The following is a 15,765-nucleotide window of genomic DNA, read 5'->3' on the forward strand; positions in this document are numbered from 1 at the left end:
CCAGTTGTTAATGTTAGTAGAAGTGGGTCTGCACTGGAGCCCTGAACTTCAGAGCAATTTTCAGATCCAACCTTTTTCTGCTCTGTATAGAGAAGTTCTATCATCCTGTTATGAAGCAGCAGCGTTATCTGTCCTATCACAAAGAGTCGTGTTTAAGTAATAAAATAGGAGTTAGAATTCAAGGTTTACAATGAAGCTTGTTTCAAATTTGCTTTATTTCATATGTACACAATTTTTTGTGTGTAACTGCTCAATGCATACAGTGGACAGTGTTCACCTGTGATAACTTTGTCTTGCAGCTAGTTTGTGTACCATATCAGTGGCGTATAAATAACGGCTACAGGCCGTTATTTATACCAGTCTCGCTTTGTTTATTTTTCAGTTTGTAAAATTCACTTACTGCAGCCTCTACAGGCAGTAGAACAATAAGTCCTATACAATTTGTATCACTAGTTGACACAATGGAAACACAGAAGAATTCAGAACTCAAGGGGCACAAAAGAAACTCCAGTTCATGACCTCAGTCACCACCTGACACAAAGGCCTTTCTGAATTACTTCATTAACTGTTGTAAAATGTCTAAAATATACCCACCATAACCTCTGTAGCCATTTATACTGGAATTATTTTCACAATAAAGACAAGGCTAAAACTTACTGTAATCCTCAACGTTGACTCCGTGTTGAATGTTCTTCTGTGTTGCAGTGCATGTAACTTATCAGCAGCCACAAACACCAGTTCCTCGCAACATGAGAATGAGACTCTTCATGACGAGCACAATATCAAAAACTATGAAAACACAACAGTGTTCTTTATCTCCAGCTTTCAGTACCTCATAGTGGCAATTGTCTTTTCTAAAGGGAAGCCCTTTAGACAGCCTTGCTACAAAAATGGTAAGTCTCCTCTCATTATATACAATTCCTCTGTATTTTTCTAAGTAAGAATCCAGATTACAGGAGGCATGTTTTGTTCACTCAGCACATTTGTTTAGGTGCAAGTTGTGCTGCTTTTTCAGTAACAGATTTGCTGCTGCAAGAATGTGGGGTTCCCCCAAGAGAAGAGGGAGGGGATAGTTTCTCAGGTGAAAATAGATGGGGCAGTATTATAGAATAGTCAAGATTTCCTCTGGGAATTTGGGAGGTTAATGCAGAAATTCTCACGTGCTACAAATTTTAACTTTTTTTCCAAAGTAAAATGCATGAAATGTGAATGGTATGCTCTCTCTGGGAAAACCACCTAAATACAGTCATTACCACTGTATTGAATGAGGTTTCTCTATTGACTCAATGATTTTGGTAGCAGAATACTCCTGCATTCCACTGCTGTTTTGTTTAAGACATGGAATAATAACATTTTTCACTTCTTAATCTGTGGGGACTGTGTGCTTGCTGCATACACTAAAATCTGCTTGCTAATATCCTTAAGATAGTTTTATGTGTTTAGAAATCTCACATTCAGATTTTTTAGATTTAGATTCAGGTGCTTTAATGTTTTTCAGAATTCTGAAAGATTCTGGTCTGCATTATAGGCCTCAAAACCTACATTTTAAATATGGTCTTTTCTTGGGAGAGCAAAAAAGTGTAATCTAAAATCTGTAACTTTTTGTTGTTAGGGCAGTGGTTGATTTGAACTCCTGTAATTTAGTCATTTTATATTTATCTAAAATTATGTGTATGGGTATATATTGTTGTAGAAGGTTAATGGAGAAAAAATATACATATACAGTTAATGAAGTAATATATACACGTGTGTGTACGCACACTAAAGTGAAATGAGGATTATATCCACCATTGCAATGTGCTTTGGGGTTTATATTCTGCTGTTGTGAAAGGGGAAAACTTCTTGTAAGTTAAGTGTCACATAAGATGCATTGTTTTTATAAATTAATGAGAATTAACCAGATGTTTAAGGTGGCTTTTTTGCATATACAATAAAATCATTGCAATATAATTTTACAGGAGAGAAATCCAAAACTGTTTAATGTAATATGTACTTGTATATGGTCTACCGATGAAAAATACATTTTGTGAACTATTGTTTAGGGGTTATTGTAATAGATATATATGCAAAAGCTAAGAGTGACAGTATGTTTAAAGTTGTATTTCTCTTTTTCTTTTTACAGTTCTGTTTGTTATATCTGTGATAGTTATTTATATCTTCACATTATTCATCATGTTGTATCCAGTTGAATCCATTGACAGGTTTCTTGAGGTAAGATTCAACAAGCAGGTGTATACACTTTATACCTCATAAACTAAGTTGGCTGGTTTCTCTTCCAGTCTAAAGTTCCCATTGGATAGATTGAAAGTTAGAGTTCAAATTCTACCAGAAGGCTAGCCTAATGAAAATCTGGCATATACCTATAGAGTCAGATGAGAACCAGATATAAACTTGGTCTCACCATTTTACAATTTTTATTAAAAAAAAAAAATCCCTTTCGATCTAATTAATGCAGAAGAAACACGTGTTTAAAACCCTTAACCCTTTCTCAACAAGATACTGTAGAACGAGAGGTAATGCTACCTAGTGCACTGTGCAGATAAGCATTATCTGCCCTATCACAAAGAGTCGTGTTTAAGTAATAAAATAGGAGTTAGAATTCAAGTTTACAACCAAGCTTGTTTCAAATTTGCTTTATTTCATACATACACAATTTTTTGTGTGTAACTGCTCAATGCATACAGTGGACAGTGTTCACCTGTGATAACTTTGTCTTGCAGCTAGTTTGTGTACCATATCAGTGGCGTATAACAATTCTCGTCATTATCATCATCAATGCAATTGTATCCATCTTGGTGGAGGTAAGTAGCTCAGATTAACAAGTGGGTTTTTTTCCGTGTAGCCTTTTCCTGGGGTACAAGTACATCCTATATAAAATGCTGATGGAGTACAGTTATGTTTGTATTTCTAACGTATTTTCAGGCAAGGTTAAGGCCACAAAGTTTAAAGTTTCATAATACAGATAATTAATAAAATAAGAAATAATGTGAATAATTGAGTTAAGCATTGTTATTGAATTCAGCGTAATGTACAGCACCAGTGAACTATGTTCAACACAGACTTCTGACATTTAATTTTTTTTTAGGGTGTGTGTCACTATCCTTATGCTGGGTCACAAGTGTGACTCATAGTTTAACAGTGGAAGGGACCATTAGATCCTCTAGTCTGACCTCCTACACATCACATTAAATTTCACCCAGTTACCCTTGTATTGAGCCCAGTAAATTGGGTTTGGCTCAAGCATATCTTCCAGAACTACTTCAATCTTGATTTGAAGAGATCAAGAGACGGAGAATCCACCACTTCCCTTGATAATTTGTTTCAATGGTTAATCATCCTCTGTTAAAAATGTGTGTCTAACTTCTACGTTGTGCTTGTCTGGGTTCCATTTCCAGCCATTGGCTCTTGTCTTGCCATTCACTACTAGTGTAAAGTCCTTTCATACCTGGTATTTTTTCCCCCAAAGGTGCTTACACACCGTAATTGTCACCTCTCTTCTTTTTGATTAGCTAAACAGATTGTGCTCTTTAAATATCTCATTGTAAAGCATTTTCTTGAATCATCTTTGTGGCTCTTTTCTGCATCATCTTCAATTTTTTAAACGTCATTTTAAAAATGTGGCCACCATAAATGTACGCCATATTCCAGTATTGGTCTCACCAATGCTATATACAGAGGTAAAATATCCTCCTTACTCCTACTTATTGCTCCCCTGTTTATACATCCAAGGATCATATCAGTCCTTTCTTCCACAGTATCACACTGGCAGCTCATGCTCAGCTGTTTGTCCCCTAAATCCTTTTAGAGTTGCTGCGTTCTGTAAAGATAGCCTGTATTTCTTATTCCTAGAGAGAGAACTTTGTATTTGGTTGCATTAAAAGCTGTTTCGTTTGAATGGGCCCAGTTTACCAAGTGACCCAGATTGCTCTCTAGGACCGTCCCGTCCTTATTATATACTACTCTGCCAATCTTTGTGTCATCTGCAAATTTTATCAGCAGTAATTTTATATTTAGTTCCAGATCATTGACGAAAATGTTGAAAAAATTGGGTCTAGTACTGATCCCTCTGGAGCCCCACTAGAAACATCCCATTTAATAATTATTCCTAGGACCCTACCAAATTCATGAAAAACACATCTTGGATAGTGAAATCTGGTCTTTTGTGTGCTTTTACGCTATACTATACAGATGTCACAGGGAAGACCAGCGTTTCTCAAATTGCAGGTCCTGACCCAAAAGGGAGTTGAAGGGGGTCACAAGGTTATTGTAGTGGGGGTCGCAGTAATGCCACCCTTACTTCTGTACTGCTGCCTTCAGAGCTGGGCCGCTGGAGGGCGGTGGCTGCTGACCCAGGGCCCAGCTCTGCAGGCAGCAGCGCAGAAGTCAGGGTGGCAACACCGTACCGTGCCCTCCCTCCTTCTGCGCTGCTGCTGGCGGCAGTGCTGCCTTCAGAGCTGGGCTCCCCGCCAGCGGCTGCCACTCTCCAGCTGCTCTGAAGGCAGCGCCGCTGTCAGCAGCAGTGCAGAAGGTGAGAGTAGCAGTACCACAACCCCTCCTACAATAATCTTGTGACCCCCCCTAACCCCCAACTCCTTTATGGGTCAGGACCCCTAAAATTACAACACCTATTGAATTTCAGATTTAAATAGCTGAAATTATTAAATTTACGATTTAAAAAAGTCCTATGACTGTGAAATTGACCAAAATGGACCGTGAATTTGGTAGGGCCCTAATGATTCCCCATTGATGACTACTTTTTAATATCTGTCAGTTAGCCACTTCTTAATTCATTTAGGTTGTGTTTTATTGATAGTGCCAATTTTAAAATCATATTTCCATCCTTTAATTCTTTATCAGTTGAATCCCATATCGGCTTTGCCATTATTTTACCTGAGTTTGATGTCAGGCTAACTAGTCTGTAATTACCTGCATCATCCCACTTGTCCTTTTTGAATATTGAGACAACATTAGCATTCTTCCTGTCTTCTAGAATTTCCCTGGTGTTCAAAGACTTGTTAAAAATGTACATCAGTGGGCCAGAGATCTTCTCAGCCAGATCTTTTAGTACTCTTTGGTACAAGTTATCCAGACCTGCTGATTTAAAATTATTTATCTCTCATAGATATTGTCTGACATCCCCCTTGGTTTGAAAGTACTTCTTCATCCTCATGTGAAACATCATCTTCCTTTCTCAAATACAGAACAGAAGAAATTATTTAGCACTTCTTTTTCTGCATACATTTCATTATTAACAGTTTTACCATTTCCATTTAATAATAGGCCTGTACAAATGCTAGGATTTTTTTTTTGTTGCTAATTTTCTAAAACTCCTTATTGTCCTTAGCGCTGCTAGTGGTTTAACTGGGAATTGGTCCTGCTTCGAGCAGGGGGTTGGACTAGATGACCTTCAGGGGTCCCTTCCAACCCTGATATTCTATGATTCTATGATAGTGTTTTAGCCACAGAGTTTTCCCTGACATCTTTAGCTTCCCTTATCAATGTTCTGCACTTCATAACTTCTCATTTATATTAATTGCTATCTGCTTCCCTCATTTGCTATTTGTTGTTTGTTGCTTTTTTATTTTGAACTGCTGATGTACTTTGTCACTGAACCAGGATGGGCTTTCAACCAAGTTGTCATGTTTCTTGATTGTAGCATCATAACTTTTTGCCCATCTAATAAACTTCCTTAAGAACTCCCAATTTTCCGTCACATTTTTCTATCTAAAATTTTCCTCGCAATCAATTTTGCTCTATTGTCCTCAGCTTTGAGAAATTAGCCCTTTTGAAGCACCAAATATTTACATCACTGGTTTGGACTGTCCTCTATTTGCTCATATTAAATGTAATCAAGTCATGAGCAGTAGTCCCTAGGCAACCACCAACTTCCCAGTCCAGTGATTAATTCATAGTTCTGTCATAATGAAGTCCAAAAGCATTACCTCATTGGGTGCAATACCCTTTGTGTTTAAAAAATGATCATCTACAATTTTTAGAAACGAATATGTGTTTTGTGACTGGCTGGAGGAGATCTCCAGTATGCAGGGACAACTCTAGCCGTAAGCAAACTAGGCTGCTGCCGAGGGTGGCTGATTTGGCCAGTCCTCCCTCAATTATGATGGAGGGGTGGCTGGGCCAAATTTGAGTGAGTGGCATTGTGACCTAACGCACAAGCTTGCAACACCACTCGCACAAATTTGGGCTGGCCACCAAATCTGTGGTCGTGATTGTGGAGCAGCCAGGCCAAATCTGCGTCCTGAGGCCAATGAGGAGGGGAGCCGCACACGGAAGTTTTGCTGAAGATGGCAGATTGTCTTGAGCGGCCTCTGCCGGCATGTGTCTCCCACGCTGAAGAACCCCATAACAACACAACTTTTATTTCCACACGTTAAAGACCAGTATTTAAGGAGGAATAACTCATCCTGTTTGCTGGTGTGATGTTCTGTAACAACAGATCCTCCACGGAGCCCTCCTGGGCTTTGTTAGTTAGCACATGGATCGATATGCTTTCAAGAGCCAATGTCTCTGAGTTAACAATAACTCTGAAACAGGTAATGGTTCCTTTAATGTAATATCGGATCCTCCCCTCCCCCCTTTACCCTCTTTGTCTGTCCTAAACAGGTTTATAACCTGTGATTTTAACCTTCCAATCATGTGCATCATCCAGCAGATTCCAGTAAAGCCACTTATCTAAAATTTCTTCTCATCAGTGAGAATTTCCACTTCTTCCTAATTTTTACCTTGACTCCTAGCATTGGTGTATAAGCAATATGCTCTTCACATTTTCACATCTGTTTAATTTGTTAATGACACACTGAGTTTGAGTTAATACCGCATTTGCCCCCTTAGCACCTGTCCCTACCCTCTCCCCCTCATCGGCTCCAGTTGGTCTCGAAGCAAGATGATTAGCTGCCTGTGAGATGCATGCTGGTCCCATTCATATAGCTCTGTCTCCCACTGGAATATGGCCCAGTCCTCCACAAATCCAAACCTTCAGCTTCATACCAGTTGTACTGTCTATGGTTCACATCCAATATTTTCTGCCTTCTGTTGCTTGTGGGACTGGAAGGCTCTCCAAGAAGATAACTTGGACGTTCCTCCTCTTCAGCTCCCTTCCAAGATCCCTGAAGTTTTCTGCAATCTGTGGGATGCCATAGCTTTGGAACCAGTGTGTATCCCCACCAGTGGAGACTTGCCAGAAGATTTAATAACCCCATCCTTCTTGCACTTACATTTCATATTTTCGCCCTGGGGTGACAGCATACCATCCTGCTCTCCTTGTGTCCTTTGCTAAATTCTGTGTCCACTCTTCATATGGAGTCACTGGTGAGGATTGTTTGCCTTCTAGAGATAGGTGAAAACCCTGTCTTTATAGCTGCTTGCTTCATAATGCAACGGTGCCCATGAGGCATGTCCCTTTTAGCTTTCTGTTCTGTTACTCCGGAGACAGGTTCCTCTGTAGTTGCTTCACTGTGTACCTGATACTGAATGAGGACTTTTAGCTGGGTTGAATACCTCCTGGTTTTTTTTCTGCTCTTGGTCAGTCCATTTCTTTGGTTTCTGTTCTTTCCAGTTCTCGTTTCACAGACTCTTCCCCTTGTCGTGTCTGTAGTAGTGATTTCCAAATGTGGTTGTCAAAGAGGTGTTGAAACTTGTGCTTCCAGACCACGTATTTTCTCCTGCAGTATGGCCACCAGCTTGCATTCATGCACTAGAAATCGATTTGGTCTTCTGACAGAAAAGTAAACATAGCATGTCTGAGGCAGGACACAGTTGTTTCCTTGTGGTCCATGTTAGCTATGTGGAGTAGAGCTATACCTTCAACAGAAGGAGCCAGGCTCCCTCCAGAACTCACCAGCTTGTCACTCTTATTTGCCTACCTCAGGAGTTCACCTGGCAACTGACTATATACTAAGCTTCACTGCTCAGCTCTACCCGCTCTTTAGCAGGCCAGCGTTAACCTCTGACACTTCAAACCCTGGGTCTGTTCAAAGACAACAGGGTTACAGCCACACTGCCCTCACTGCGACACAGACAGACCTGTCTCACCTAGCCTGGTCAGGGGTCCACAGCCCAGCCACGCAACCTTCCTGGAGAACAGACAGACCAAACACACCACTCACCAGTTTCCTCTGCCTCTGAGCACAGCATCCACACCTATGCCCCCTGAAACCTAACTAACTTTGGACTGTGATCAACACTGCTAAATATATACCCAAAAGATCAGACTAATCAGAATGCAAAACATGATTTGAGAAAAGAATCTTAATTCAAAGCTTCCTTAGAACTTGCAGTGCTTATTGGGGATTCTTAAAATAGTAGTGTCAAAACTTGTTTTAAAAAGAAATCCTATTTGTGTAAATGCAGTTGTCATAATTATTGCAATTAATGTGAAGCATTTATTCATACTCTTAAAACCCTCATGTAAGCACTTAAATACTGAAGATGGTTTCTCTCTTAAATACTGATTAAAATAAATTTTGTGAAATGAAAGCTGAGTTTAGTTCTGCACTGAGCTAATTATGCCAACATCACCGTTTCAGATTTTATTTCTATGTGCACACTAACAACAAATGATCATTAGTCTTTTTAATTCTTCCCACTCCCTGCAATGTCTCACAGAATATCCTCCTTGACATGATCCTTTGGAAGATTGTGTCCAGTCGAATTAAACAAGGGGAATATCGCCTCGCCAGGCTCCAGCCACCTCAGGTTGGAGACCAGTGTTTTGCTGCTAATCATCCAACAGTATGCAGATTAATTTAGTTTTTTATCATGCATTTTGTAGTGGTTTCTGGGTGTGTTTGTTTTTCTGCTTGTATAAACCTGTTTTTAAATAATGTCTTTATCATCTTTCTGTAACTTTACAATTAAAAGGGATTTTAACAGAAGCATCTTTAAATATTATTATAAACATGTCCTAAGCAGGTAAGTGTACGTTAAGAAGTTTAGCTTCACTTACAGGACTTGAGAAACAGTGTGAGGCCTCTCTAATTTTTCCATTGGCTTGTTTTTTCACTCCAAAATGACACACTTAGAATTTCAGGGACTAACGCATGCAGTGTCACCAGTGTCCATCCCAGACACTTAGTTGTAGTCTGCATGTCAGCAGATCAGTAGAGTGGGACTAGAAACGTCTTAATTCTCATGAAAACCGGGTTCTTAACTCTGGGTTCGATCCAGCTCCCAGTGAAATGAATTAAATTGACTCAGAAGGTGTTGGAGCATCCTCTGTGTGATCAGTAATTTATGGTACATACAAACAAAGGGAAACCAAATGAGACATGGTAAATTACTACTCCTTCTTAAGCTTTTTAAGCTGGTGTTGGCAGCTCCTCCTCCTCAAGAGATAGTCAACAAACTGCATTTGGTACCACCCAGAGGCTACAGTCTATGGAAAATGCAGTGCAGTAAAATACTGCTGGTTTGGTTATTCCCTTTAACGCCTCATAGCTTTTGCCTGCCTCTGGGCAGGGAACCGGCACAAGGCCCAGCCACTGCTTCAGTCAGAACTGAGCTTGATTGTGAGAACGTCCGTGGTGCCTAGGGTTCTGCACGGGGGTAAATCTAAGCCAGGGAGCATAAGGGCAATCACTTATATGTATATCCACCAGCACGGCAGTCACACACAGTAGCTGAGGTAGACTGAGAAATGGGAGGAACCAAATACTTGGAGAATGTTAGCAGTGTGTTTGTCTATTTATTCCAGTTAGTGCAGTAACATTTCTAAGGTTTATGTATTGCCTATTTAGGATGAGGGGAGTGAGGAAGACTTTTAAAAAATAAATAAACACGGTGTGATTTATGCGTACATACTAGGAGATTGCTTCTAATTCACTGTTTTGCATGCTTTTTAATAGCACATACTGTCAGATAGGCATGGTTAGTTTAAATTGTGTACTGCTTATTGTTGGTTGGATACCGTTGAACAAACCTGTGTATGTGTAAAATATTTAGAGGGTTTTTTCCCCAAACTTGGGCATCAAACAGACAGTTACATCACAAGAAGTGTTTTCAGGCCATTACTTCTCAATTGTATACTTTGGGAGTTGACTAGTTCCTCTGAAACCGTGCAGTTATAGGCAGTACTGTGAGTGCTTTGGAATGTGCATGAACGGGATTGCAGATGCAGGAGACCGGGATACTATGATGCAGAATCTTCTTTTCTCCTCGCGTTTGTACCTTTTGAGATCTCATTGCTGCCATACTGCAGAAGAGGGAGTAGGCACAGCCCCGTATGTAGATTCTGCACCACACTGTCTTGATCCTGTATAATGACAACAATTTCTAAATGAGAAACTAAAACAATTCATAATGAGAGTCTGTCTCATTTCTGATGTCTCATTGTAAAATTTCTGATGTGGTTTTAAAGTATTTTGCTCTTGGCAGCCTGGTTTTCATATCTGTTCCTTTCCCTGTCCCTTCTGCAGGAGGCTTTGGATCGCTGGAGAGGATGCTTCCTTTCCTCCCTGTTTGGCTGCAGAAAGAAGATTCCAAAAGCCAAGTACATGCACTTAGCTCAGGAACTGTTGGTTGATCCAGAATGGCCACCAAAACCTAGAACTACTACAGAAGCTAAAGCTCCAGCCCAGGAAAATGGTTCATATCCAATAATCACTATAACATAACAATGAATCTCAGTGGCATGTTTCTTTAGCAGTATTCAGAGCTAAGTAATTGTATGGCTTTCGTTAGTATTGCCGCATATTAAGTGTTCTCCTAGTACAAACATTTCTGGTTATTTTGTCTCTGAATACAAAGTTCAGAGCTGGACATCATACAAATTATACATCAAAAAACATTGAGCTAGATGACGTACAACAGAAGAAAAAATTTTTTACTAAATTTTGAAGCCTCACTTGCCCAAAGTGAGCTGTATTTAAAGGTTTAAACTGCAGGGCAGTTAAATAGGGTCCTTTGAATATTTGGGGAATGTTAATATTTGGTGGTAATTGTTCCACCCTGTGTACCAACAGCAATGTGAGCATAGTGTGCTGTCTGACACAACCTTTTCACAGCAGTACTAGAGACCCATAGAAACCACACGGAAAGGGTTGTCAGTTATTTCTTCACTTTTTATGAGAAAGCATCATGACTGTAAGATGATCCTGGAGTTTTAGTGTGTATCCCTCCTATTTCACATGGACTAAAAACAAGTTCATACCTAGTAGTGCAAGAGAGTTTCCAGCTGTTGGACAGGTAATGGTTTGGACTTGCAGCTAGTCCTTAAGTCTGACCCTGCAGGTACTGGGAATGCAGTAAAAACCGTGTGCTCAGTCCCTAGGAGGAAGGAAGCACATTACTCTCAAAGGAGCTCTTACCCTCCTCTTCAGCTAGTCGTAGGCTGCAGAAGGACAGGTTGTTGGGGTCTTTGAAGAACCTAGGCCAAATAATTCTTCTTCCCTTACGTCTCACTTCTGTTGCATTTAACTGACTGGTGGCTCCATACGCTCTCTGTGTCCAACAAAGGGATTAGATTACTCTTAGCAGACCAGGTTTTATTGGTATTGTGTGAGCAATTTTTAACACTTTTGCAGCAGAAAGGCCAGAACTATCGCTAGGAGGCAGAAAATGGTTTTCACATGCCCTTAGCATTAGCAAATATTAATCCTGGACACCAAGGGCTTATAAATACCAAAGGATTGGTCTACCAGTGTCTTAATTACCATGTAGTTGTGTGCAGCAGTGTTAAGATGGAAACAGATGAGCCAAAATCCAGGTCTTGTTATAAAATGATCGGGCTGCCGTGGATTTCTCTCTTTTTAAACCTTTTGCAGCCAGTGGTGCCATGAGTACTTGAAGTGCGAGTGCAGTTTCACGGTGAGGTGGTGCCAAAGAGCACTGTACTAGGCCACTAGGGAAATGAAATCGCAAATATGAGACAGCAAGCAGCAACAACTTCAAAAATACCGGGTTTTAGAAGCCTGTCAAAATGGGTAAAAACCCAAAGCCTTTGGCAACCAAATAACAGTAAAACCTTGAGGAAAAACTCCTACAGTCAGTTCCTTTGCTCTTTTGAAAGAATAAAAAGTGCTGAGATTTGGACTGCCCTTTTTAACTCCGTGAAATAGACTGATCTAAGCAACTCTGAACTTTGGGAGAGGACACCAGAAATCCAGATCTGACCCTTACACGAAAACTCCTCTAGGATTGTATGTGGGGCTGAATGAAACCTGTGGAAATTACTCCACTCTAGGGAGTGGTCTCCTGCTATAAAATCCTGGGGGGTAGCTTGTTACGTTATCTAGGGAGGATATCATTCTCTAGGGTTCTTCTGTAAGAGGAGTTTTGCAGCTCAGGCCTATTTCCCTTGTGTTTTCGTGTATGGCAATATCCTCCTGCCTGGACAGGGTTGAATGTGCCATGCCAACCTTGGCATTAATAATTGGGGCATAAATGGTTTGGAGGGTTCTTCTAGGACTGTGAAGATTAGCAGTTACGTTAACAGTTACACCTCATGAATTAATGGGTGTACTATCCCCTATGCCAACTGACAGCTCTCTTCCTGTTTTATGTTGGGACGGCATTTACCAGCTTTTAATCAGTAGTGCAGAACAGAATTGTCCTTTTCCTGCCTTTCGTACTGTTGAACTTCAAACAATATTTGTAACTTTAGAAGAGTGTAAAAACTGAATCACTGTTACTGATGTTGCCACTGTTGAGTCTTTGAAATATCTCATTCATGTGGAATTGGGGCGGGGGAGACGGGGGGGGAAGAATATTGCTAGCTAAGTGAATATTCTTGATATCTCCCCTTTATAGAAAATATTTTACTTTAGTGGAAAGATTCCATGAAGCTATGCATCTTGGACCTTGACGCTGTGACTTACGACCACATCCTAGATTTGTTTAAATGTTAACTTACGGGGGGGGGTTGAGTTAGTTTCATTCATTTTGACTTGCTTGTTCAGTCAAAAGTGAAGAGGAAAATGTGCACGTGGTCTGCGTCTTTCAAGTACTGTTGCTTAGTGCTCTTCCCCCAAACTGCTAATCAGTCTGTCCTCGTTCAGATGTTAAAGTCAGTCTTTCATTTGTGATGATGATATTCTGTGTACCAGCCCATTAGAAATATCCAGATAATAAGGAGTAAACTACTTGTAGAGCAGTGAGTTTGTTTAAAGAGTATTCTAATTTTTTTAATTAGGGCCAAAATTGTCAAGTGTGTCCATTAATTTTGGGTGCATGGTTTGTGAAAAGGCGAGCATGATTTTCACTGGTCCTGAGCACCTGCAGATTTCTTTGACTGCAGATGGAATTCTGGGTGCTCAGCACCTCTGACAGTCAGGTGCTATGTTCTTCAAGTTGGGCACCAAAATTAGTGGATGCTTTTGACATCATATGACTGAGCAGCTAGGGTCTTTGACCAAGAACAGTTAGTTATTGTTCAGAATAATAGATCAGCTGTCTTTTTTGGGAAAAAAATCCTTTTAAACTTTTCTTTTTGTTGCAAGGTTTTGTACTTCTGAGGGTTCAAATACAGCCATGGAAGTAGGCGCAGCTCCTACTGAAGTCCCTGGGAATTGCACCTTCTTACCTCAGGGCAGGGTTCAGCCCTATTTGCCTGTATATCACTTTGAAAGGAAGATGTGATTTTTTTTGAAGTGTACAGAAAGATAGCAAACTAGATCTGGCCCCAAATTAGCAAGTTCAGTTCATACGCTGAAGTAAGTTGGACTTCAGAGTTTGTGCTTAAAAGAAACCTTCTGTAAATTTGTTCTTGAAAGCTAATGAATTCAGATGAACAGAACTATTTAGTGGGCCCTACTAATTACTCTTGATGGTCTTTTTTCTTTCTATTATATAATTCAGCCTCACACTGAGGAGTTTGATTCAGATTTTCTTATTAAATTATTTAAGTGTATACAGACCTAAATTTAAATCTGTATACATCTTACTTCAGTGTGTTAGGATTTGTAAATATGACTGATATAAATATTATTTATGCACATACTTAAAGGAATGGTCTGCCCAGGAAAGCAATTGTTAAATAATAAATGTAACTTTTAAATTTGTTTAAATAAATAACCAGATCTTTAACATGTGTATCCCTCAGGGTTGTTTTTAAAGTTCTCCTTCCCTTCAGATACAACTAATGGCAACTGTAGGTTTCCTACATTATATCACTAAGTCTGCTGTAAAATGACCTGCAAATAATGCTTGAGTAAAAGTGGCGAAGCCAGCCACAAAGCAAAGATTATTTCGATTAATTTGTAAACTTTAAATTGGGAACTTTTACAATTGCACTTTCAGTTTTTAAAATGGTCACCGTTTTTATTCTATTTATTTTATTTCTTGTTCTGTGTTTATGAAGATTGTGCTGAATCAGTTCATCTGAAATTGGGTAAATAATCCTCTACTGTATTATGTATATATTAACATTAAACACATGCAGGATGCTTTTTTATGCTGCAAGTTTTTTAGTATTTTCCTTGGTCATCTCAACATTCAAGATTTAGGAAGTGCTTTAGAATTTCTCCCATGAAATTTTGAATGATAAAATTAGATTTTTATATGTCTGAGGGAAAGGGGTGGTTTTCTGACAATTTTTAGAGTCCTGGATATGTTAATTTTATACAGTATAGCTTCAGGTTTTTACAGCTATTTTCAATGAATTGCAGCTTGTTTGATAATTGTGAACCAGAAACTACTCTTGGTTTCGGTGATGACTTCCTTGAATCTAACAAAAATAGAAGGCTCATGATTTTAGTGTTCTCTGGAAGCTCACCTTCCTCTTGTTTTTAAAAAGCTAGTTTAAATCAGAAGTGACTCTGCATCTTTATATTTAAAACCATGCACTGCTGCTCTAGAATGGTACCAGGTGTCAAAGGGGCACACCTGCATCACTGTACATTGCAATTGTAAATAGCCTTGTAAAATCATTTTTATGATTGAAGCTATTTGAAATAAAAATGTAAATGAACAGCGTGTACTTTCATAGCTTTTGTTATTTGTGTTCAGGAATGTTTCTCTAGTTCCCTCTGTCACACATTTGGGGCTCAATTCAGAGCCCACTGAAATAGATAAGAATGACGCCCATTGGCTTCAGTGGGCTTCGGCTCAGCCCCATCTCCATGCACTCTTGCTGAGTAAGGGGCACGTGTGCGCATATTCACACACCAGATGACTATCTGGAAACAGTGACAGTGACCTCAGTCTTCCATCATGGATTGATGAAGGCCGTGTTGAGGCTGTAACTTGTACCTTACGAAGGGTAGTGATGCATTTTTGCTTCATTATTGAGATCTTCCCGTGCTGCTTCCTTGCAGCATGGTGTGCTGATAGCATTTCTTCTAAGGTGACACTTTCATTTCTTGCCAGTCTTCTGCCTGCAAACAATGTTGTTCCTGACACTATCATATCTATCCTGCTCTGAGTCTGGAAACATCACTTCATGAGTGAGGCTGAGACCCTTTCCATACTGCAGTATGGAAATACATTTAAATATTCCAGGACAAAGAACTTTGTTTAAGAAAAGTTAAGGTAGAATGTGTTTGAGAGGGGTCCAGCCAACACCCAAAAGCTTGACCGGTTTTTTAAAAACCCAGGCACAAACCTGGATCCAAAACAATATTTTATGAACCTTTTGCTTTCACCAAGATCCTTATGGACTTAAGTTTTTGTTGCAGACAGTTCATGGAGGCAAGGGAATTAAACTGTGGAGACACAGAAAGGAGGTAAAAAGTGCCCAATCTGGATTGCTTAGTCTAAGTCTGGAGCAGAAAGGTGCCCATTCCCTACTGATGCTGCCGCGATTCTAGCTCTGAT

The 15,765-nt window shown here is 39.8% G+C and overlaps 1 protein-coding gene across 3 annotated transcripts in view; it reads left to right on the forward strand.

The window, feature by feature from the left end:
- Positions 1-14,922, forward strand: part of ATP13A3 (ATPase 13A3) — a 72,233-nt gene extending 57,311 nt beyond the window's left edge. For 2 of the 3 annotated variants that reach the window (XM_077827353.1, XM_077827354.1), the window contains 6 exons: positions 706-893; positions 2,123-2,211; positions 2,721-2,801; positions 8,623-8,748; positions 10,431-10,643; positions 12,763-14,922. In XM_077827353.1, the coding sequence (XP_077683479.1) occupies positions 706-893; positions 2,123-2,211; positions 2,721-2,801; positions 8,623-8,748; positions 10,431-10,628 (682 nt within the window). In that variant the 3' untranslated portion in view covers positions 10,629-10,643; positions 12,763-14,922. The remainder of the gene's footprint in view (positions 1-705; positions 894-2,122; positions 2,212-2,720; positions 2,802-8,622; positions 8,749-10,430; positions 10,644-12,762) is intronic. The other variant, XM_077827355.1, reaches the window with a different exon arrangement.
- Positions 14,923-15,765: the final 843 nt, after the last annotated feature.

The sequence above is a fragment of the Eretmochelys imbricata genome, chromosome 9 (assembly GCF_965152235.1).
Source record: "Eretmochelys imbricata isolate rEreImb1 chromosome 9, rEreImb1.hap1, whole genome shotgun sequence".
NCBI lineage: Eukaryota > Metazoa > Chordata > Testudines > Cheloniidae > Eretmochelys > Eretmochelys imbricata.